The sequence below is a fragment of the Struthio camelus genome, chromosome 4 (genome assembly GCF_040807025.1).
Source record: "Struthio camelus isolate bStrCam1 chromosome 4, bStrCam1.hap1, whole genome shotgun sequence".
NCBI classification, from domain to species: domain Eukaryota; kingdom Metazoa; phylum Chordata; class Aves; order Struthioniformes; family Struthionidae; genus Struthio; species Struthio camelus.
In genome coordinates, this window is record NC_090945.1 from 56,042,931 (window position 1) to 56,067,529 (window position 24,599).

Consider the following 24,599-nt stretch of genomic DNA (forward strand, 5'->3'; position numbering starts at 1 on the left):
ACAGCACAGCACAAACACAGCAGCTCTGAACACGGAGAACGTCAGACCCCATCCTACGGGCATGCCTCAGGAGGCGCTGGAAACTTTCAGGGAAAGCGCGAGAAACACCTAAGTCCTAAGGACAAATTATTTTTTCTTAATCTTGGAACTTTTAAGGGATGGTGTCCTTAAAAACCACCACCGGCGTCCACAAGCCAAAGGGGCAAGCCGAGGCGGCGAGACAGCCGCGAGCATCCGCCGCCGGGAGGGCGGCCGCGGCAAGGCGGGGCGGTCCGGTCCGGCGGGCACCCGCCAGCTGAAGTCTTCGGGGCCACGACAGCTCCGGAGCCCCGAGAGACCCCTGCCCCTCCTCCGCCACCCGCACGTCTCTCCTGCCGCGCTCGGCGGCTCCCTCGGCCCCTCCGCAACCCCCGGAGCCCCGCGGCTCGCCGGCCCGCCGCCCCGTCCCCCCCTCACGGGGGGGAATCACCCTCCTCGTCCCAGCCCCGGCCCGGCGCTCCCTGCCGCCGCCGCGCCGCCTCAGCCCGGGGGGCCGCCAACGGCACGACACCGCCCCGAGCGCCGCCGCCGCCCCCCCCCCCCCCCCGCGCGCGACTCACGCCCTGGCAGCCCCGGGGCCGGCCGGCCAGCCCCGCCCCCTCCCCCCCGCACCGTTACGGAACGCGCATGGAGCGGTGTTTTGTAACCTCCTTCCGTCTCGCTCCCGCCTCCTGCCCCGCCCCGCCGCGACGTTGCCCTCGGCCAATGGGGAGGCCGCCTGGCGGTCAGGTGACGCCGCGTTTTATGTAAGCCGGCGGCGGGGCGCGGGCGCGCAGCGGCGGTTCCGCGGCGGCGTTTGAAAGGGGGGCAGTGCTGGGGGCGCGCGCGTCGCTGCCGGGCCGGGCCGGGCAGGGCGAGGTGGCCCGGACCGTTGCTGCGGGTCGCGCGCGCGCGCGTGACGCCCCCGCGCGAGAGGGCACCGTCCCCTCCTCCGCTTCGGCGTCGCGCTCGGCGGCCGGAGCGGGAGCGCCACACCCCCGTGCCGGAGCCGGGCAGCCGATGGCGTTCTCCCCTGTGGCCGTGGGCTCGGAGCCGGAGCCGGGAGGCAGCGGGAGGCTCGGCGAGGAGGCGGCTGGCGAGCGGGAGTTGCTGCTGCGGCTGGGTGAGAGGCTGGTGCCGGGGAACCACCTGAAGGAAGTGGTCGGCTCCTCGCTGGCGTCGCTGTGCCTCGGCCCGCTGGCCGGACCCCAGCGCCTGGGGACGCTCGTGGAGTGCCTGGTGCTGAACTACCGCCTGCGGCAGGGGCTGGGCCGGAGCCGGGACCGCGGGGCGGCGGAGGGCGGCGGCGGCGCGGCCGGCGGGCCGCTGCGCTGCTGCGGCTGCCGCAGGTTTCTGAGCGAGCCGGTCACCGTGTCGTGCGGGCACAGCTACTGCCGCCGCTGTCTGCGGAGGGAGCTGCGGGCCCGCTGCCGCCGCTGCCGGGACTGGCTGCTGCCGGCGGGGGGCACCAGCACGGCCGCTGCCCCGCTGCGGACCAGCGTAGTCCTCAACCAGCTGGCGGAGAAGTGGTTCCCGGGCGAGTGCGAGAGGGCGAGGAGCGGCCGGCGCCTGGAGGAGCTGCTGGCCCAGGGCCGCTTCCGAGAGGCTGTGAGCGCCGCCAGCCAGGCTCTGCGAGCAGGTGAGGCGGGTGGGGAGCAGGGCTGGACGGCGGGGCGGGGCGGGACGGGACGGCGGCGGGCGCCCCCTCCCTCGCCCCCCTGGGGCCCCGCCGCTTCGCCCCTCGCCCCGGTCCCGCCTGGGGGCTGACGGGGGGGCGGGGCGGGCATGCGCTTCCTCGCGGGCCCTGCCTGCCCCTCAGCCCCTTTTCTCCGCCAGTGGGCGAAATGGGTGATTTTTTTTTTTTTCCCCACATGAAGTTTTGTCGAGTTCGCTGAGAGGACTCAGAGGGCCTCGCCGTAGTCCCCAACCGTGGAGGGACGCGCTGTGGTCACGTTCAGGCGCTGGCAGCTTAGCCGAGGGCTGCGCCCGGCGCTGGGGCTCGCGCCGGTGACCTCGAGCAGTGGGGAAGAGCGTCCAGCAGGGTCGTCTTCGGCTCGTTCTTTAGCCCTCCTGCTGTGGGACTTTGTTTACAAAAGAGTTTTGTGGGTTTGCTTTTAGTAGCCACTGCGCCTGGGCGAGAGAAATTCTGTCGCTGTATTTAACCTTGTTTCCTGAGAGAGACCTATTTTCATAGTCTTTAAGTGTCACTAAGACAATTCCCAGCAGGCCGGGCCTAGTTGCATAAGCAGGCAGGCATGGAGGGGGACAGGTTGTGTAATGGCAGTGACATCATAGGTGGGTGTGGTTGAAGTTTTATAATATAGTGTTGAGAGAGGGTGCAAGGAGGGGTGGTAAAGGTGTGTTTTTGGATTATTATATAGTGAGCAGAAGTAGTACGTCCAGTACCATTGCAACTTGCCGTATGGTCAGTTTTTCAGAGTTTAGTCTTTGCACAGGAAGTCACGTTCAGGTGATTGATATACCTAGACTGATCCAGTGACAAATTTTTATGTGGTTTTAATTTGACTGTGGTTTTTAAACGTTTGGTGACGTGTGGGGCTGCCATTTCCATTTGTGCCATTTTGTTTCTGTTCAGAAATGTAGGAATTAATATTTTTATAAATTAAGTACATTGCATTTTACAGATGTCAGCTGTGGAGAAAAACAAAAGCTTGCATAAGTCTAATCCTTCCAATCTGTTCTGGGGGGATATGTCACATTTGGTTCTAGAATAAACCGTTTTCAATCTAGGTGAGATTAAATCTCAGATATTTTTTAGTTGCCAGGATGTTTGCAGTACGTAGGATAGATGGGACCAAGAAAGTGACTGATCTATTTTTAACCTTGGAACTGTAAGTAGTAGATTATTTTTCTCTTTGCGCGTTCCCAAATACAGCTTTGGCTCGTACAGGTCACAAAGAAATGGAGTCAAAGCTCGATGGCCTTCAGGTTGCAAACTGATGAATCCAGTATTGATCCAAGGTTTATATGGGTCCTATTTCATGGTTCAAGATCATTTTTGAAGGAATAAAAGAGACAATTGGAGGAACGCTGATTAGAACACTACTTAATTCTGTAAAATCTTTTCTATTAATTTAGCATTGCCATAACGCTTTAGATATCCATGAGGAAATAATTTTGCTTTTTTGGTCTAAAGTTACATTTTGAATTTTGGTTTTAACAATGGCTTTAAAATTTGAAAATAGTAATCAACTGTTAGGCTTATCCATGACTTTATTATTCAGATTCTGTATACGTGCTAGATTTTGGTGCTGTAAGCCCCCCCCCTTTTTTTTTTTTGCACGCCTTTTTCCTGTGTCTCCAGTCCAGAGAACGATCAATATTCCAAGCATTCTGATAAAGATCCTAAAGAATTCCCTGAATTGGGGTGTACAGGTTTACATTAAATGTGGATTTAGAGAGTTAGGGGCTCTCAGCTACAAGTTTAAGGTGACTTGAGGCCAATGGGGACCTGATTGAGAAATGCCTGAGGTCTTGTTGGTACAGCTTCCTCTTTCCTCCAGAGCATGAATTCCTGCAAACATTCAGAGGTGGAGAAGACACAAACTAAGGAATCTAGCTTATTTAAAATCATTCATGTACTGTTTCAGAGTTTCCTCACTGCTAGCTCATCTCTATTTCTTTTTAGTGCAGATACAGAGTTAAAACCTTGAAATTAAAATAAAACTAATGTCCTAAATAAAGCATCAGCACTAAACCTTTTTTCAGGTAGCATCTCTTAGTAACTTCTGTTTCTTGAAACATCTGCAAGATAAAGTACTGATGAGAGATTTGCCGTGGTACAAAAGTTACTTTTGAAAAACATGCGGAATGTGAACATTCATATTGATAAAATGTTCCTTATGGGGGTTGAAATTAAGCAGTTTAATTAAAGGCAGTCTAATGAGTTAAAATCCAAATACAGCCTCTCTGTAATCCAAGTATCCCGAAAGACACAGCTAATAGTCTTTAGTAAACGGACTTGGGAGTGATCACAGACTTGTTTGGGCTGCAGGGGACCTCGGGAGGTCTCTGCTCCAACCTCCTGCTCAACAGAGTAAATGCTGAATTCAGAGCAGTTTGTTTAAGGCTTTGTCCAACAGTTGAGTCATGAAAACCTCCAAGGATGGAGATTGCAAAACCTCTCTGGGCAACCTGTTCCAGTGCTTTCATAGCGAAAAGTTTTTTTCCTTATTTTGGGTCAGAGCTGCCCTTTTTCAGTTTATGACCATTGTCTCTTGTTTTCCCGCCATGAACTTCAGTAAGGAGCCTGCTTGTGTCTTCTAAGTAGCTTCCTTTTGGGTACTGGAAAGCTATTTGGTTCTCCCAAAGCCTTCTGATCTTTCCTCTAAGCAAGCCCAATTCCCTCAGCCTTTTACAGGCTGTATGTTCCAACCCTGACCATCATAGTGGCTCTGTAATACTGTATTCGGAAATACTATGGCAATAGGTTTTCTGCGTGGAGAGGGTGGTGTCTTTCTCATTCTGAAAAATTCCATTTTTTTTTTTTTTAAGAAACGTATAAATAAACACGCTAGGTGAGAAGAACAGAGATGGTTCTCACTCATGGTAGCCAGGAGCAGATGCTTTGAAAGAAATAGGAAAAAATCTGGATATGTTAAGTGCTTTTTTTCCCCCTTTGTGTACTTACCTATTAATGTAATAATAACCGGTATACATAGGTTTTTTCAAATTAAAAATAATTTATGTCTTTGGAAATATTAGAAGTGATTTCTATATGTATAATAATTTAGGCTGTTGAAGCTGAAAATTCAAACACAAATCGTTCCTGCTGCTTATTTATTCCTTGATCTAAGGAGCTGAAATCATCCTCACTTGAGGTGGCAGTTATCAAAATATTCTGAAAGATTGCCAGACAATATTTTCAAAAGTATAAAGCTTAGAAATTAAATTCCTTTGCAAAAATGGGCATGTAAATTTAGGTCTTCGTCTTACAGATATTTAGACCCAGTTTGTTATTTGCATTGATTACTCTTTGGCAGCGTTGGTGTTCAGCAGCAGGGTTGGGGTCCCAGTTAAACTTCTTTGTTTCGCCCTTTATTTTGTACCAGTTCAGTCAAAACCATACTTAATTCTTTGAAAAACAAATAGACAAGCTGTCTCCCTGCTCTAGATTTGAACTGATGTTTCTAGCTTCAAACTCCCCCTTGCCCTCCCCACAGGAAACAGGCTTGGAGTTCCTCAGGTCTTCTCCTGTATGTAGCAGAGGTCTGAAAAAGACGAGCTCCTTCTGATTATGTGCAAACATGCTAGAGGACGAAGAGCCACATTACCATTGCATTTGAGGAAAAGGCGTTCTGTTTATATTAACTCTGTTGGACATCAAACAGTCAAATATAGAAAACGAATATCTGAAGAGTTTTATCAGAGCTCTCAACTTGCTAGGCTGTGATAGTCAGAAAACACAAAGCCAAGCCACGGGAAAGCAGGCTTCAGGGTTCTTCCACTTGCAGAATTACTTGTTTATTTTAAGTTAGACAGATGGTTTCCCGAAGTTCTGTTAATGCGCATTTTCTTTTGTCTAAAATAGAAAAACTGGTCTGGGAATATTTGTATTTGAAGAGAAGTTGTCAGCTCAAAACATAATCAGAACAGCTCTTGAGTAGTTTCAGCTATGAAATACATTGTCAGTTTTGATTTTCTTAACCATTTTTTTTCCATTGAGATCTTTTACATGTAGCGTTGTGTATCTAAATACAAAGCAATACTTTGGAATACACAGGGACATTGACCAGTCTGGCTTCCTCCTGAAGCAGATTTAAGTGTAAAACAAGTTAACGGTGGAAATTGTGAAAGCTTGAACTAGATGCTTAGAATAGACTAAGACACTAGAATATTGAAATGGTTTTTACCCCCTGCAAAGTCTTGTTGACACAAACTTAAAGAACTATTTAATTTGAGTATCTGGTTACAACAGACCAATGTTTGGCTTGTTTATCTCTAACACCCTTTCAGTGGAAAGCACGGATGTACTAAAAAAATTAAGATCATGGAACAGTCTACTGACTTTTTCCAAGTAAAAACTCTAAGCTGTATTATGAAAACCATTATTTTAATGGAATGTAGGTGGCTACGCTTCCAGTGCAGTTGCTTTACTAAAACTGCAAAATGGTGTGTTTTGGACGTGAGAACTTGTCTTTACTGAACCCACACTAATGTTTTTTCCGTTACACAAGTTCTGCTAGTATAACTCCCTACAGCAGGGCTGCCAGCTGGTGTAAATGGCTTTTTGGTATTGCCTATCTCTTTTCAGACAGCCCCGTGATAAAGACTTCTGATACTTATCAGATGATGTCACTGTAAAAGTACCAATGCTGTATCTGGCAGGTGTTGGTCATTAGAAAAACAAATGCTAGCCTAAGCAAAACTCAAACATTTGAAAGCAAACCTAACTTTTTAATATTTAGATTTGACAAGTGAGGTGAGCTCCCAGGTTTGTGTGGTTTTAAGCAGGTGCATTGTGAAACAAGAATCTATTTAGTCAACCTCTGTCACAGAAGTATTGAACAGTATATTAGTCTGTCAGCCTTGGTGCTAGATTTTTTTTAAAATATGTTTTCTTGTTGCTACCAGAAACAGAGGATTCAATAGCTGATCTTTAGCTTGAAAGACATGAGCTTGGAATTATTTCACTTTTCATCCAAAAGCTTAAAGGGTGGGAGGAGCAAACTATATGGCAGTTATACTGACGGTATGGTAGAGAAGTGTATTATTTTCATCTATCATGGTTATGATTTATGTAGCTATGAAACATATCTTATTAAAAATTAGACTTCTGAACGATTAAAAATTTTATTTGATTCTATCTTCAGATTCTGATGACTTGATGCTAAGAATTTACAGAGCTGAGTCATATGCTGGCCTCCAAGAGTATAAAACAGCCGTAGAAGATCTAAATTTTGTTATTTCTAAAATGCCAAACTGGCCAGAGGTAAGTTGATGTGAAGTTTTCATTTTTCAAAATCTGTGTTTATCTATGAAATTAATAAATTCTAAATTATACTTGCATCAAATTGAGAAACTTGGTCAGTTAATTTGTATAAAAAATTCTAAGTGTCATGTGAACATTTGATTTAAGAAAACATTTAATCTTGTAAGACATGCAGAATACTAAAAAGTATCTTAAAACAGTTTCTTTTGAGACAGACTACTAGTAAGTACAGCAAGTTAGAGTGGGCCGATGAATATTGTGCTTCTCTTACAGAGGTGTTGTTCATCTGTGTTAGTCTTTGACTTCCTGTTCTAGGCTAAGGTTGTTTTTGTTTTGTTTTTTTCTTTTATACAAAACAGACAAACTAATCTACCTGGAGCTGTTACAAGTATTTGTAGCTCATACCACAACATGACAAGGTAGCAGTTGACGAAGGGTTAAGTGGAGTATAAAGGATGTCTTGGGAAACATTTATGAAGTATGTTTGTGCTGTCTACAGTTATTTGATGACTATTCTTTATTTCCTTATAGGAAGAACATTTTTGTATTCTCTTAAGAAAAGTTATTAAATATTTACAAACTTCAGCTTAATGTTATTGACTGGGTGGCTGGCTGAAATTGTGCAGCCAGCTTCAGTTGCTTGAATGTGAAACTTCTGGGGCCTGTATGTTTGGTAGATTGATGTAATGGAGTTTTGAAGTTTCTTATACTATCTGCAAGTTGCTGCTTTTAAAGCTCTGCACTTCCCAGAAGAGTTATACTTGGACTGTATTTCCCAAAGTCAGAGCATTTTTCAGTATTATCTGTTCCATGAAAACATCATGTGAAATGAGTGAGCACTGGTGCCAGGCAGGGCTAGAATTTTGGCTCTATGTTAAGTCAACATTTATCTCTCTTTTTCATGTGTTACTGGTGAAACAGTGTATTATATAAATAGGACAACAGTTTTCTTTTTTTCAAATGCTACTGAAGAATGAAGTATATTTGACACAAATACTAAATCCTTCTGCAATAGTATTGGTTAAAAATATAAACATGTGTTGGGGGCCTTTTTTAGTGGCTCTGGTACTAGGAGTTGAGCGAGTTTGTGCTGGCCTAACCTGCAACATCTGCATATGATCTGATTTTTTTTTGTTTTGTTTTGTTTTTTGTAGGCTTTTTGTTGCTTTTTGATAAGCACATTGCTGTTTTAGCTTGGAAGGTTTCTTTCTTTTGGAAGGACTAGAGAGTCTCAGTGGGAACTGAGCTTTGCAAATAGTTCAGGCAGCTGGGGAGTCACTGGCCTTTATAATAGTAAGATATTGCTCATTGCAGCACCGGCTGAGCTCTGAGCACAGCAGGAGTAGCCAGATATCGCTGAGGATGGGGAGATTACTGCTTCTGCTTGGTTTCTTTTGTGGCAGTTTCATGGCTTCTGCAAATTCAGAAGAGCATCGTACTTCTCTCTTTGCTTTTCAGTATTGGCGGTACTGTTTACCTTTCTATATGTCTGGAAAGAAAACGTGCTTCACTTAACTGAGTTTGGTTTGATAGATTCCTCTAACAACTCTTATCTCTGTAGGAAGATAAGCAATCACTAAGAGGAGGATTTGCATGCTTTCCTTCAGGATATATCCTTCAGGATATATCTTATTGAAACTGCCCAAATGCATCAAAGGAGATGCATGCCCTCATCTGACAGCCTTGTTTGACAAATTGCTGTTAATATAGGCAGTTGTTCTGCAGAAACTGCATTGGATTTTTTTTTTAATTCAATTTTCTGGTCCATTATCTGTAACCTAGTCTACAACTGTATTGTTTTTATCTATCGTTTATCTATTACTGTGAATGCAACCTAAAAATTGAAATGAGTTGGATAAGGGACTTCTTAATTATAATATCCTATGATGTGTAGGTTTTCTTCTTTTTTGTAGAGAAAATAGTAAACTGATTTTTTTTGTTTTTTTTTTCCTGACTGGTACCTAGCGTTCAGGAATAAAATATGGTTGGCGGAAACAATTGCAAAAATAGCTCTTCTCTACAAAACAATGCAAATTAAGATGTATGTAAGGGATACGTGGTTGTGTGGTTTGTTCTGTCTATAATTGGTCTTTTCCTGCAGACTAGAACCATAAGGCTTTTGATGAAAGAGGGCGAAAAGGGTGTCGTGTGTAAGCTATCATACAGGGAAATGTGATAATTTTCATTGCATGTCCCTCTTCCCTCCTCCAAAGGCTCTGGAAAGGAGAAATTAAAGCCTTGTGTGAATTTAATGCTTGGCAGGATCTTAACCCTTTATATAAACCAAAACAAATTCACTAGAAGGAAACTAATGCCAGCCCATCTCATGGCTCTTTTAAAACAACGTAGGGGATTTTTCTTAGAGAAGGCAGGTAGATCTTCCACATTCTGCACGGCTGAGGCTTGCTGAAGAGGCACATTCTCTTTGTCATCGAGGCTTCTAATTCTGGCTCTGTTGTAATGCCTGTAAGTTTAATACTACAGTTCTCTATGCTCTCTACAAATGTCTTTGTTATCTGTTTCTCAGGTCTACTTCCGAAAAGGAAAAGTGCTGCATGACTCTGGCTTTGTAGGTGATGCCTTACAACTATTTCTACACTGCTTAGCCCTTGATGAGGATTTTCTTCCAGCCAAACTAGAAGTAGAAAGGGTAATTTGATATATCAAACTGGATTACTATTGCTCTGTTTTGATTCCTTTATAAAGCTCCCATTATGGTGGACTTTGATTGTCTGTCAGTCCTCAGTGCATACAGAGAAGGTTCAGGTGGCATTTAGATTACTTCCTTTCAAGATGCATTATATTGTGTTGAACAGGTAGTCTTAATGTACAAGTACTAAATACTTGTGCTTTTGAAGTTGCTAAAGGAAAAGACATAAGTCTGGAAAGCAGATAGGAAACTTAGGTACTGTAAACAGAAGTCTTTCATGCTCAGAACATAACTGTTTAATAATAAAAATTTACACTGAAAAATCTTCATGATCTTGAATTGATAATGTCTAACTCTGAAGAGGTGACTCCCTTCTAGTAGAAAGGATTTTTAAGATAAACTTCTGTTTAGTTATATAGATTTGTAGCTTTTTGCCTGTTCTCAACTGTTCTTGGTTATTACTTAATAAAGCTCTGTTCATGAGGATAATTTCATGTGAATTAAATTCTTATTTTTCATATGTAGCTTGATTATAAAGCTACACCTAGATACTTTTTCACTATTATGAACACTCAGCTGTTTATATTCTAGACGTTGTGTGACGTGCTGTCACCAGAAAACTTAGGAGAGAGTCTGAAGGAATCTGCTTGGAATTCACCACATGTTCGAAATAAACCTTTTATACTTGGTTCTGAGGTGACTGAGTCTTGCAGCAATTTACAACTTTGTCCTGAGCAGGTAACAAAAACTACAGAACAAGTTTTCTTCTTTGACTAATATGCAAAAGTGAGAAGCTCTCATACCCTTATATGTCTGTCTTATTTTCCAGCCTAAATGCTGACTTTCTGTAATTGGCTATGTTGGACAGAAAAGAATTGTGTTTTAGGAGTAGCGCACTTTCCTTTGGAACATTAGGCTCCTCCTTCCAGTAAACTACTTGAAGTTACTGAGATTTAATATTGATCACTACAAAAAAAAAAGAAATTATAGATTTTTTTTTCTTCTTTGAAGCAGATGGGGGCTTTTGATTTGTTAAAGCCAAGCAAATTTGAGTACTATCTTGACTTGTCAGGTTCCTCTAGTTAACTAATGAACTAACTAGGATACCAATTTGTCTTACGTTTCTTTGCATGTTTATGTTTTACACTTATATGTTGTTCTGTATGTGCGGTTCAGCTTATCTTATTTTTACAGAGTTTAGGAGGATCAGCAATACTGCAGCCTGTCAGTGGAAGCCTAAATCGTGCACAATCTGCCCATGCTCTTAACTCAACAAAAGACCTTGCCAAGGAAGATGGCTTAAAGAGAGTGTCTTCTGAACCCCTTCTTTCTGGCCAAGAAAAAGGCGCTTTGTTGAAAAGAAAGCTTTCCTTTTCAGAGCAGGATACAGTTGTATTTGAAGATGGAAGAAATAAACACAAAAAGCAAGGAGGTAAACAGTCATATAATTTGAAATTTAAAATATTTATTATGTTCTACCTTTCTTTGAAGTAATATTTTTGTCTCCCTTTTCCTCAGAAAATACAAAAAGGGACACAACACAGGCTTATGGAACAATTCCAGGGAATCTGATTGATGTGTCAGATTTTGAGTGCTCTCTGTGTATGAGGTAATATGTTCTCCTTGATTCAGTATTTTAACTATAGATGCTTCCACATATCTTTTACATATGTAAACTGAGGCATTTATGGGTTGTGATGAGTCCTAATGTCGGTTAGGAATAATTTTCGGCCTTCCTCTATCCCAGTAGTTAAGTGATTATTTAAAGGTGTCACTTGCTATAGTGCTGCATAATGCAGCATTATTTTAATCAAGTTGCCTTTTAAGTTAAAATCTTGTAGTGTTAACTGGCAACACAAGAGGGATAATATCTTTTGCAGTTAAATATTAGTCTTGGTTCAGTTGATAACACTACTTAACTTTTTATTTTGGGAAGGCTAATGCTTAGATAAATTGCCTGTGAATCTGAAAGCTGTCTAGAGAACTTAGATACTTCAAAAGGTCAGTCTGCTTGACTGTAGTTGACGTTTTTGAGAGCTCTTATTGAGTTTTCTTGATTTGCAGAATAAATGTCTTAAAATATTTTATGTATACTAAATTGGACATAGCAATAAACATACCATTTCCATAACTATTACAACAACTTAGCTTGTTAAAGAATCACTTAATTTTGTGTATTCTGAATCTTCATGTAGTTGGGATAAATAGTTGAATATCTGGAATGCTGAAATGTGTTCAGATTGATTAGAAAGCCCAAAAAAATGGGGGAGCAGTGTTAAATGGAAGCAAACTGTAGTAGAGGGAAAAACTAGCAGGAAGGGACATGGGTTAATTTTCTTTCTTAAGCAATTTCTTATTAAATCTTAAAGATTTGATGAGGTTGATCACTGACCTTCGGCTTGTCGCGTTACCTCATTTTTAACAACTTTGTTTCAGGCTGTTCTTTGAGCCAGTGACAACCCCTTGCGGACATACTTTTTGCAAAGGTTGCTTGGAACGGTGTTTGGACCATGCTCCTCAGTGTCCACTCTGTAAGGAGAGTTTAAAAGAGGTACTGTTTCTCAGTGGAACTTCTAAAGACAACTACCTTATTGGCTGTTTCACTTGGATTCACTTGAGTCGTGTATTACCGTTAAAAGAAAAACTTGAGGCAAATTTTGTCAATACAAGTTGATTAGATTTGCCTCAAGATCTTTAAAGGTTTTGTGTTTCAGGGATCTTCTGCTTTGTTGAGGTGACTACATTTTAGGTGTTTGCAACTTTCTTACCTGTTTATTAAGACTCCCCTGATAATTTCTGTAGACTTCCTTTTTTTTTGTGGCTATGGAATCTGGGAAATGAGTTGTATTTGTGTGCTTATTAGAAAAACTTTATTAGATACAGGAGTTGTCAGACTCTTTAAGAACAAAAACGGAGAATTTTCAAATATTAGAGTAACGTTAGGTGTTAAGTAGTGAAACGTAAGAACTTCAGTGCTGTAGCTTTTCATGGATTTAAAGCTCTCGTTAGAACATACTTCATGTATCGTTGTTCTAATTAAAAGCTACATTTTTCTCAAATTTTGTGTTTCTATATAAGAAAATAAATATTAATACATTTTTAAAACATTGCTTCTAGTACCTAGCAAGCAGGAAATACAGTATCACAGAACTGCTGGAAGAATTGATAATAAAATATCTGTCTGATGAGTTATACGAAAGAAAAAGAATTCATGCTGAAGAAACTGCTGAACACTCAAAGTAAGCTTGCTGTCTTTTATGTAGAAAACTTGAGAGATTAGTGTGGAAATCATTTTTAGAAATGTTTTATTGTTTTTGTAGTTAATAATGGCATATTGCAGACTTATGAAGGCATATAAAGACCTGTGTTAATTTGGTGTCTTAATGTGCATTTCAGAAAATGAACACGTTTTTATTTAGTTCTAAAATAAAAATTCCCATTTTGATAGTAGCAATATGAGGCTCATAAGTTCTCTATAAAATATTTGTGCCCTTTCATTTCTTTTTTTGCGTGTGCACTTCCATAGGGCTTCAGTTTTAGCCTTGCTGCTGTTAATGGAAGTGTCTTCTTGAATTGGCTGCAGTTTCTGATACTTGAATTTCTTTCAAAACAGTTTGTGATAAGACATTAATATTATGAGGAAAGGTTTCATGAAGAGAAATACATCTTTTTTTTTTTGTAATATTTATCTCTAATAGATCTCTTTAGATATCTAAAGTGTCATGTATGTAGGTATGAATGCTGGAAAATTGTTTAAACTACAGTTCATGCAATTTACACAGCAGAATCCACACATTAAAACGATCTTTTTATAGTTTGAAAGGCAGTAAAATCAAATACCTGGTAATGTTTTAATGCTAACTTGTTTGTGTGGGATTTGCTACTGTCAACTGTGCATACTCGATAAAAAAAAAAGCTTGGAGAAAATCCATTTCATTTTTCAGTTAACTGGCCTCACCCAAGACATTTGCAAAGTGAAAAACATACCCTGACTTGCATCTCCTGATCTGGAGTCCATCCTTGAAAAAAATCCAAGTGATGACTTAGTTACTGTGTAGTTACTACTGCATTTTTAATTTCAGGAAAATAGTGCATCTGAGCACATAATGAATTCCTGTAATGACTTATGTGCATCAAATTAAAATAAAACAAAAATCCCTAACAGTCATTCAATGACTAGGTAACTCTAATAAGAGTTACTATCCGTTATGTGTTCAAATCAGTACCTAGGTGTTCACAGTCACTGTTCACATGTGTTTTTATTGTTTCTGAGACTTATTATAATGTGCTGCTTATTACTCTTTGGTGCAGATGCTTTATGACCTTAGACTTAATAAACGTAATGCAAAAATGTACCGTCTTGGTATAGTTCAGTGATCAGATTTAAGTCACTTTTTTTTTCGTTTTGTTTTGTTTTTTGAAGCTTGACCAAGAATGTTCCAATGTTTGTTTGCACTATGGCATATCCGACTGTGCCTTGCCCTCTACATGTGTTTGAGCCAAGATACCGACTAATGATTCGCAGAAGTATGGAAACTGGGACTAAACAGTTTGGGATGTGTATAAGTGATTCTCAAAATGGGTAGGTTTATATGCTCATATCCTGCTCCTGCTCTGTTCAGTTTCTTTTAATTTTAAAATAAGTGCCCTCACACGAGTGTGTAGTTGCATTACTGACAATGTCTCTTCTCTAGTTTTGCAGACTATGGATGCATGCTGCAAATTAGGAATGTTCATTTTCTGCCTGATGGACGGTCCGTTGTTGATACAGTTGGTGGAAAGAGATTTAGAGTTTTACAAAGAGGGATGAAAGATGGTTATTGCACTGCAGACATTGAATATTTGGAAGATGTTAAGGTATCCAGAATGCTTCCCAAATACTAGTGTTAGTTAATATCTGAAGATTTATGCTTGATTTGTTTTTGAGCACTGTTTCGAATGTTTAGGTACCCAGACCTCTGAAAGATAGGGTCTGAACATGTGGAAGAAATGGAAATTAACTTAGTTTTTTTTATTATTATGACATAATAAAACCAGAAATACTATGCTTATTGTTTCATTTTGCTTGTTTAAATAGGCAAATCTATTTGAGCGGTAGTTCGTGCAGCTGTAACTGCTTTGATATCTCTAATATAATATATTAGGAAAAAAACCCCACTCAATATTTTGAGTTTCACAGCCATGGAGATATCATTACAAATTCTTTGGTTAATGTTTTATACGTATGATGTTTGTAAAGCAGGAACTCCGCATGTGTTTATACACCTCACTTGTTTTTACTGCCTTAAACCAAATACCTTCATGTTTAAAGTGAAGGGGTTTTTTTTGGTTAATATCATGGGGCTTCTTCACTGTCCAGTCATTAGCAATTAAGGCTGAGAAGAATGCAGGAAACTTAGGTTAAGAGTTGAAGTGAAATGTGGTATGGGTTTTTTTGTTTTGTTTTCAGCTTAAACCTTTTAGTAATTGTTTCTTTCTTTATCCATAATGTACTCTTAACGTTCCTCCTTTAGGTTGCTGATGAGGAAGAGCTAAAGAAACTCAGAGAACTTCACAATTTTGTGTACAATCAGGCCTGTAGTTGGTTTCAAAATTTAAGAAACAAATTTCGCACTCAAATTCTTCAACACTTCGGGCCAATGCCTGACAGGGAGGAAAATATACAGGTGAGGCATCATTTACTATCACATTAATTGCTTATTTCTAAAAATAAAAATCTTGCTAACTGCTTAAAAATAGCTTTCCTCCTAACTTTAAAGAAGTAGGGCTACATCATGTTTCTGCTCAAGCCAGCTCTCATGAGGAGCAACAAAAGGCAATTCTGTTACTGTTCAACAGTCTCTGTAAGCAAGGATGTTATGTGTCTGTGTAGATAAAGCTAGTAAACTGAGAACAGTTTGAGTATCAGTAGTATTTTAAACTATTGGTTTGTGTAAAGCCATTAGAATTGAAATGGAAAAAGCTGAAGGATGCTTCAGTATTTTCTCCCATGTGATATGTGTAGGCAGTAATCTGTGGCAAAGAGGTGATTGCAAATAAGTCTTTTTCTCCCTCCCAGACGAGTGTCATGAACTGCTACGGCTGTTAGGATTTGACAAATATTTACCTTAAACTTAAGGAATTGTCTGAAGCAATTCATTAAAGGTTATTGTAAGCAATTAGTGAAGAATGGTGAAAATCCTGGGAGAACGGAGGCTGGAGAAAGATAACATATATGGAGCCCCACTTAAAAAGGGAGCACAAAGGAGAACCTGGAGGTTCATAAATGAGAAATCGTATTTATGTTCACTGAAAATACATTGGAACTAGCTAATCACTTTGCAGACATCAGGAAGATAACATGGTGGTAACAGCCTGTGCTAATTTGGCATTACTTATTTTTCAGTTATCAATTTTACTTTCTTCTGGGTAGATGAAAGGAAGTGGCTGATATAATATATTGCCAAGGAGATAAAGCTTAGGTGAAGTTGTCAGGACATATGGAAACAAGATTTAAAAAGTCTTTTCAGTCACTAATAAGTTAACTTTCAAAGTGGAAGATGTATACAAAGTAGGATCCTGTGAAAGTGTCTCTCTCATCCGGTCTGCTACGTATTTTTAAGAGGCTGTATTAACTGATCTGGGAGGACTGCAGGTGCTTTGGAGGCTTCCACGTGAGGAGGCAGCCAGCATACGAATTCAGAAGTGATTTCAGAACGCTTCTCTAATAAAAATCAAGAATAAGGTTAAAACAATAGGTTAGGAAGGAGGAGTAAGTACACAAAGATAGGATAACTAGCTAGGCAGCAGTACTGCAGGTGTGTATTTGAGATTTATAACAGAACACACAAATGTATCAGCTATGTAATACAGATGAAAGGGAGGAAATGTCATCCTGGAGCATATCAACAAGAATGGTTTTGCAAGTCTTTGGAGATACTCTCTCTGCTTTGCAGTGACATGACCTCAGCAGAGGAGTATTATGCCCAGTTTTGCATAGCACGTTTCTGGCATGATGTAAAGAATTGAGTGAAGTACAGAAAAGAGTTATAGAACATGTTTTATAAACTTAAGAGTTTGAAGGAACTGATCTACTAGTCCTGCTCTTTCTAGGAAGTACTGAGAAGGGGGTGGAACGAGTAGGTGATAGAGGTGGTAGCCTTCAAATATGGTAAGGGCCGTTGTAAAGAAACTGTTAGGTTTCAATATTCAAGCCTCAAGCATAGCATAACAAGTAATGGCTTTAGTTTGTATCGGGAAGATTAGTTATTAGATGACTGTCCTGTGCTTAGCCATCCTTTCCTAAGAGAACTGTGCACTTCCTTTGTTGTCCTTATTTTAAAAAAAGGCCAAAAAAAAAAAAAGCATGCATACCCACCCACCCCCACAACCTAAGCTTTTATCAAGCTTTGTTTAAGTGTACTTTGACTTCTAAGTTAGGAAAGGATCAGAAGAGGTCTTTATGATCCCTTCTGATCCTGTGGATCTGGGATTCTCTAGTTGATATCGAACTTTAAACTAACCTTTATTTCTTTGACAACTTTGTCCTTTGATATCTTTATCATGTTAGTCAACTGGACTGTATTGGTTGTGAATGACTAACTTATCCTTTATTTTTAGGCAATGCCCAACGGTCCTGCTTGGTGTTGGTGGCTTCTAGCTGTTCTCCCAGTAGACCCCAGATACCAACTCTCAGTTCTCTCTATGATGTCCTTAAAAGACCGTCTGATAAAAATCCAGCATATACTCACATATTTTTCTAGAGACCAGTCCAAATGACTAACCGCCTGGGTCTTCCTGAAAAGTTACTCTGTTCTGGTTGTAGTAGCAGCTGGAATTTTTGCTGCCTTTGCACATCTAGCGCTGGTTTGAGAAGTGTAATATGGAACTGCTTTTTTCCCCGCCCCCAACTTCCTGAACCATGTGGTTCCTTGAATGCACATTTTCTTCAACTACAAGAGAAGACCACTGATAATTGCACAAAGTCAATCCAGCCAGATAAGTTTTTCACATTATCTACGTTACAGTTTGCACTATGTAGAAGAGAACATTTGGAGACTTGATAATTTTAGCCACTGACTTTTTAAAGCTGTGCGAAGTGCAGGACTTAAGGCTGACAGTCCAAGTTTACAACATTGAAGAGGTATTAAAGGTTTTGCAAATGAGTTTGCCTCATACAACTGTTCTGTTGCTATTTGCACAATTGAAACATAGTATTGAATGTCACTGTTGGATATTACTGCTCATGTTAAATTGTCTTGACCATGAATATGGCACAGATTTTTTTTTAAAGTTATCTTGTAAATGTATGTTTCACAAAACAGGTGACACTTTGAACTGTATGCTGAACTGAGAGCCAATTGTAAGGAACAGATGCAAAAAAAAAAAAAAAAGAGGTACTTCTGTCTAAAAATACTTAAACTGTGAATATGGTTTACATACTTAGACCTGTACATGTTAAAGAGGAAACTGAAAACTAAACGTCAGTTCCAGTTACATTTTTACTGGGCTTTTCAAGCTGCCTGTTCTTCCAGAGCACACACTTAGTTTATAGAGCTTTTAAGAAGAAACCTTAGAGTGTGTGTGTGTGTGTGTATTGGGGATTATGCATCCAGGATTTAAAAGCTTAAAGTTTTCTTTGGACTTTTTAAGTTGGTGCAAATGTGAGTTCTATGCCTTATTCATATCAATAGTAGAGCACACTGCAGTGGCAAGGTTAGCATCATGCTGCCAGTAGGTACTTTTTGTAACTGAAAGTTTGCATATTTGTGAATATGTCTGATACTGGCTTTCTTGTATGTAAATCATTTGTAAAGTATTTCTTAAATCTTGCTTTTGCTAATATATTTAATTTTCAATAAAAGCTAAAAGTTTGTAATATTTTTAACTTTATCAGGAACTAAAAATAACTTTAATTTCCCAAATGCTCCTATTCTGGGATCTTAAGTAAAGCCGGAAGCAGTTGTTTAGAACCTAGATCAAGGGTTGTGGGCACTTCATGATTTAAGTGGCACGTGCATAATCCATTTCTGATTATAGTACCTGTCTCTGACTGATAATTGGTCAGACGAGTTTGTTGCCTGTGTCCTGTTTTTGTTTCTACTTTGTTTAAGTTCAGATGGTTTGAGGTATGATGCTTACATTTCGCAAAACTCCTGTGGGAAACTGTCCTTGCAGAACGGTTAAGTGTTTCACAGGCTTGATAATCAGGTGCTCTGACTTGTTCTATTCTGGAGTCTAAGGCTTGAGATGTTACAGGCAGTTCAAACTTTGGATCATTTTTAGAGCTGTTTGGGGTAAAATTCCCCCTTACTGTTTAAGGTATGAGCAAAGTCCTGAGTTAATGTTTGGAAAGCTTTAGTTGCATAGGGGGAGAAGAAAGAAGATCCTCTATTTTTTTGGTTTAGTATGTTAACAGTTTCCTTAGAAGCTTAGTATCAGCGTGATCTTAGTAGTGTAGGTAACAGGATTTTGTATTTTCTTGGCAGAGAAAGGGCGTTTGCAATGTCCAAATAATCTTATGATAGATGTCTTTCTTGGCAAGAGCTTTAATTTTGAAATGGAGTATTCTCTAGTCTACTTGAATAAATAAAAAGAATAACAATTTTCATTTTTTAAAATAAACTCAGGAAACTATAAGAACAGATAAGGAAATGCCAGTTGGCTGGGATGGTCCTGTGAATATAGAAGTTCTGCCTCTGGAATTAAAAAGCCTTAAGAGACAACAAACAAATTAAAAACCAAAGTTTCTGTGATTAATACATGCCGCATTAAGATCAAGTACTACTGCCCAATAACCATTCCACAGAAATGATCATTGCAGCTGCTATTGGGAATGATATGAAATCAAGAATGGGGAGAAAAGAGCCCTCTTAAGTTGGGATTCTTCAGGTGCTGGTTTTGTGGACCAGACTTCATCGCTTTGTTTTGTCGCATTCTAACTGTACAGCAAACTGGACTGACTGTTGGCGTAGACGTTCCATTACATATCTTGGAGATACAGCATGCTATACTTTGTACATAGTATTTGAATTGTGAGGTACTTTTTTTTGATACATATTTTACATTTTCATATGGACATGACGTAGATACACAGTGCTATGTATACTAGAGTAACCTGTTTGGACACTGCTTGTGAAACCAAGTCGTGTCATTGTTAGAACATACTTTAACTATATTGATTGAGCTTGTAGGTAACAGAACGGTCTGATTTTAATGAGTTGGTATTTGAAAGCAACAAAATGACTTTCCAAATAGGACTTCAATATGAATTTGAGGATATGTTTAGCTTGCCTTTTCCAGTAGTTGGAAAGGATAGTCTATCTATTTGTCTCTTCTTGAAAATCTTGCCTTGTTGAGCTATACACCATTATGGCTGTGGTAACTGTTTCATAAAACTGGCTTGAGAAAGAGAAGATGAAATGGCAAGGGCTATGCAAGGTACTGTCAGTGACTCGAGACAAAAATGAGCTTTGTCTGCAATTGATGAGTCCAGACAGTCCAGAGTACTGTAAGTTAGATTAAAGTATCTGCAGTCTGCAAATGCACTGTTCTCCCTGTGGACACGGGCTCATTCCATTTCAGTTTCTCAACTGCATGATGACAAAGCACACTCCATTTTTCTACTATCTACAGTTCTGCTCACTTTTTTCCTCCCCTTGTTCTCCTTTGATTCTTCAACCGTTCAGATGTCCAAATGTGTTTTGTTTATGCCTGGTCTTTTTGTATTAACAAGGATGCAGTTCCCCTCTCTGCTCCCTGCCACTTGATGGCATCTCTGACTACAGTCTTCCAGCTTTGCATAATGTGGATGAGGGGAACCCTTTAAACTGATTCTCACACCATCTGTTTGTGTTGACTGGACAAGTGGTGGTCCCTCTGTCACTCTTTCAAACTTAATGCTCATAGTTTGAAAGGAGTCTAAACCTCAGAAAATGGGTGGTAGCAGTGTCTTCAGCCCTTAGTTGCTGCAGAAACCAAGAACTGACCTCTGCTTAGAACATGTTACAACTACTGTTGCTAGCAACAAGGCAAGGCTATCCAGACCATACCAAAGCTGTAGATCACTGAAGAATTCTAACGTGAGTATTTTAATCTCAAGCTGGATTTCTTCCAGCTGTAACTGTAAAAGTTCTGTGCTTCCAGAATGCAACTTTTTTTTTTAGCAATGGTTCTGTTTTGATTATTGCAAAGCAGTAAAAATCACTCTGTGGCTTACTGTATGAAATTTTAACACATACTTTAAATAGTCCTTCTGGACAAGTAGATGAAAGAAAAATGAAACATTGAAAAACTTGGAAAAAAAAAACTTGAAAAACTGCTCTTAAAGTAATTCTGTAGTTCTGACACATAATAAGGATGCAAATATATGTCAGCCAAGAGTTAGTATATGTGACTAAAGTGGATGTGCAAGCGTGCTAATACAAGAAAGGTCATAAACTTCAGCATGAGACATTGGTGTCGCTATACTGAGATGTACCTTTGCAGAGCTCATGCATGTTTGCAGATCTTTCTGGCAAGGTCCTTTTCCCAGATTTGCAAAACCTGTGACCAGAGGTCTTGCTGAAATTTTTAGTTTGTGGTTAGTTTCACCTTTAGTATCCTTACCTCAATTACTCTTACCAAATTATGTGTCTTGTTATATCTTGCTGTGCTGGGTGAGAACCAATGAGGTTGAAATTCAGAAACCTCAGTCCTTCTAGGTGTGAAGTTTTGACATCATGTTTCTTCATCTGACATTACGTTTCTTCTGGGAAGGCATTAGTGGACAAATGAGAATATAGCAGCACTAGCAGTAGTGAAAATGGAGTAGTTTAAACGCTGTCAAGCATTCTTATGTGGGTGTGGCAGAGTCTCTTTTTAGGTAGGACCAAAAGATGTTTCTAAATATTGAGAGGAAAAAAGCTGGTGAAGAAGTCCTTACACTTGCAGGTGAGGTGGGGGCACGGTTCAGGGAGGTCAGGGAGGTAAGAAAGGTAAGAGAAAATGCCCTGTACTAGAATAACTTTTAAAACTAGCTGAATATGGACTGGGAAACTAGCCATTCACTAGATGCTTAAATGCATCAGAAAATGAAGATAATGTTTATTATCTTATTGAAATAGGGAGGGGCAAAGGCTGTCCTGCATTAAGACAAATGCAGTAACTGTTTCTCCAGTCCAGACAGAACTTCTGTGGGGCTTGGCATCTGACCTTAATTATATCCTCTATTTGGGCCAATATTGGTTCATTGCATTCAAGAGCTTTCTGATCTGTCAGACCTTTGTGCTGATTAAAAGAAGAGATTTTCAAGCACAAAGAGGCACTTGGCAAAGTGGACTTGCTTTCCTCTGATGTTCCCTTAAGTCTGTCTTCTTGCATCAAACCTTAGTCTGGGCTACTTGTTGGGGTACCACAGTCCAGCCGCTTTCATAGGTTGGTCAACGTCTGCTTAGCAGATGTTTCAGCCTATTACCCTCTGCTAGATTAAATTTGGGTACTTAAATGTTTTGGATTCCTATAAAAGACAACTTATTCCTTTCTGTAAAAAGCTCTGTCCTTGAAAACACTTGAACAGATGCTTGAGAATATCAAGCATCAAGTTGAGCTTTTAACTTGTTTGCTGTTTTTTTTTTTTTCTCTCAAGATGTCACCGCCAGTGGGAAGGAGGAGAGAGAAAAGCTATTACAACTGATTCTTTTTATACTGTGTTCTGTCTGTTAGGAGTGCATGCAAATACACCATAACTCCTTCTTCCAGAAGTTTTGAGCTTTGCCTTTCATGGAGAAGATAGAAGATTTGTTGTTTCCTAAGTCTGTCTTTGCATTCCAAACATTAACAGGGCATACTTTATGGAATTAAGTCCTTCAGAAAGCTCCCAATATGATTATGACTTTGAAATATCAGTGTAATTATTTCCACACAAAAAAGTTTTATAGAAGATAACAGGCCTTATTTAAGGCCTGTTATAAGACTCTTAAGGCAGAAACCCTAAGCTCTAGATGCAGAAGCACCATTGCTGTGGTCTGACTGTGGCTGCAGTTACTTAAGGGAACAAATGGAAACAGCACTAAAATGTGAAACTGAGATCTCTTCACGCAGATCTCCAAATGCCTATGGTGGTTAAAGCATTCTTTTAAGAAGAAAGACAAAAGTTTGAGTTTTGTCCCTTTCTTGCAGTAGAGAAGGGATTAAATTGCTTACAGCCTGGGTGACTGTTCTAACCTATACAGTCTCTCTTTCATCGTAGCTCTGAGTGAAGAGGTATGCTTTGGTAATGTGGCTGTAATACTAACTTTGTGTACTCTGATGAGGCTTAGATGAACTCTTTTGCCTTGTCAAGACCTAAGAGGTTTCTGCGTAAGCCCAACAGCAGTCACTTAAGTGATAGGGGAATTTTATTACCAAAAATATGAACGTAGTGGCTTTTGTTCCCTCTGAAATCCAGTAGCAACTGGGCAAGGATTCTGAGGGTCGGAGTGGATGCAAACAGTTACGCCTGAAAATATTATAATAAATAGGGATTTTTACTGCAACCCAATTCTAAAGATGCTTAAGCTCTGCAGGAAGCTCAGTTTTTTTGCATCAATCCTCTATGAAATTTTACAGTTCTCCTCTTGTGCATATCCAGACACATGTTTTGATTGTTCAGAAAAGTTTTGCGCTTCATTTTTATCTGAACCCAGAAAATAAGTATTCTTATATGGAAGCCTGTGGAAGTTTGACTGTGCAGGTATGCTCTGAAAATGCCTACTATGTGACTACAGCGGTGTGATTGAAGTACAATGCAATAGGCAACAGGATTTCCTTTTCATGCTATTCCATTGTGAAGTTATATTATTAAAGCAACCACCAGGGCTGTGATAAAAGATTCAAATGCCCCATCTAGTGGGGGAGTTCATGTGTTTTTTGACAGGGAATTACTTAAAGTTTTTTTAGAAAGAAAAGCTTCAAAAACGAGGAGTGTCTTACTAATATCATCCCCAAAATACTAAGTCACATCCTCTCCTAGGACTTCATTTAACCCCTCTACCCAATAGTTTTTTGTGAAGATGAAAGCACTCTTTTTTTTTTTTTTTGAATTTATAGGAACAGTTCTTAGAATTGGACAAAAAACAAGTGCTATAAGTAATTCCTGACTGAAGGAATGCTCAGGTTTTGCCTCAATGTAATAGGTCAAACGCTGATCTGAGGGGAAGCGTTTTCCTTTCATAGCAAAAGCTTTGAGGAAGAACTTCCAGTTAAACACAGCTAAACAGCTGATATGCAGCACTTCTGCCTTTTGGACAATTTTATAAAGTTATTGCAGATATGACAATTTGTAGGTTTCTTTTGCTGATCATGGCAGTCAGCATTAATAATGTGTGTTGCTATGTCTTAGCACTTTTAAATTTGTGTCCTTTGCAAGACAGCTGTGCAAAGAAGGGTAGAAGAAAAAAAAAAAAAAACTCAAAGCTGAAGAGTGACCTTTGCCATGGCAACTGAAGTACTCAGTTTGCTAAGGCCTAAACATAACTTGGCACAATTTTGCAAGTAAATTAGGATGCAAGTAACTTAGAAATATAACTAGGGAAACTACAGACTATAAGAGGTGTAACAAACAAATTATTGTCTATTAATAACCTCTAGTGTGGAGGTGGAAGACTGTGTAGAGATGGTGACAAAGCACTGAGGGATAAAAAGAAACCAAAAAGAGGTCACTAGTGAGCTCCTGTCAAGCTGATTAATTGTCAGAGACAACACCCAGTGTAGTTATGTTGGGGAGGGAGGGGATGAATAGGAAATGATACCTCCCTCCTTTTTAACTTCACCATCAGGTTATGTGTTGCTGTACAGTTGACTTGAGTTAGCAGAATGCTGCCACTAGGAGAAAGTAGTATACTGATCCTTTCCAGTTGTTGGCTCTGCTGCTTGTCTGATTACAGGATGATCCAATTCACTTACCCAAGGAAGAGCACAAGTTCACTTATTCTTGCATTTCTCTTTCTGCTGTTTACAGGCAAATGGTGCTATGTTGTTAGG

The 24,599-nt window shown here is 40.1% G+C and overlaps 1 protein-coding gene across 1 annotated transcript; it reads left to right on the forward strand.

Moving 5' to 3' along the window:
- Positions 1 to 845: 845 nt before the first annotated feature.
- On the forward strand, positions 846 to 18,491 carry LONRF1 (LON peptidase N-terminal domain and ring finger 1). Its single transcript, XM_068942814.1, has 12 exons — positions 846 to 1,657; positions 6,852 to 6,970; positions 9,498 to 9,620; positions 10,212 to 10,358; positions 10,815 to 11,052; positions 11,139 to 11,229; positions 12,057 to 12,171; positions 12,738 to 12,859; positions 14,044 to 14,202; positions 14,315 to 14,477; positions 15,134 to 15,286; positions 17,220 to 18,491. Exons 1-12 carry the CDS (start codon positions 1,039 to 1,041, stop codon positions 17,376 to 17,378), a joined length of 2,208 nt encoding a protein of 735 aa, XP_068798915.1. The 5' UTR covers positions 846 to 1,038; the 3' UTR covers positions 17,379 to 18,491.
- Positions 18,492 to 24,599: the final 6,108 nt, after the last annotated feature.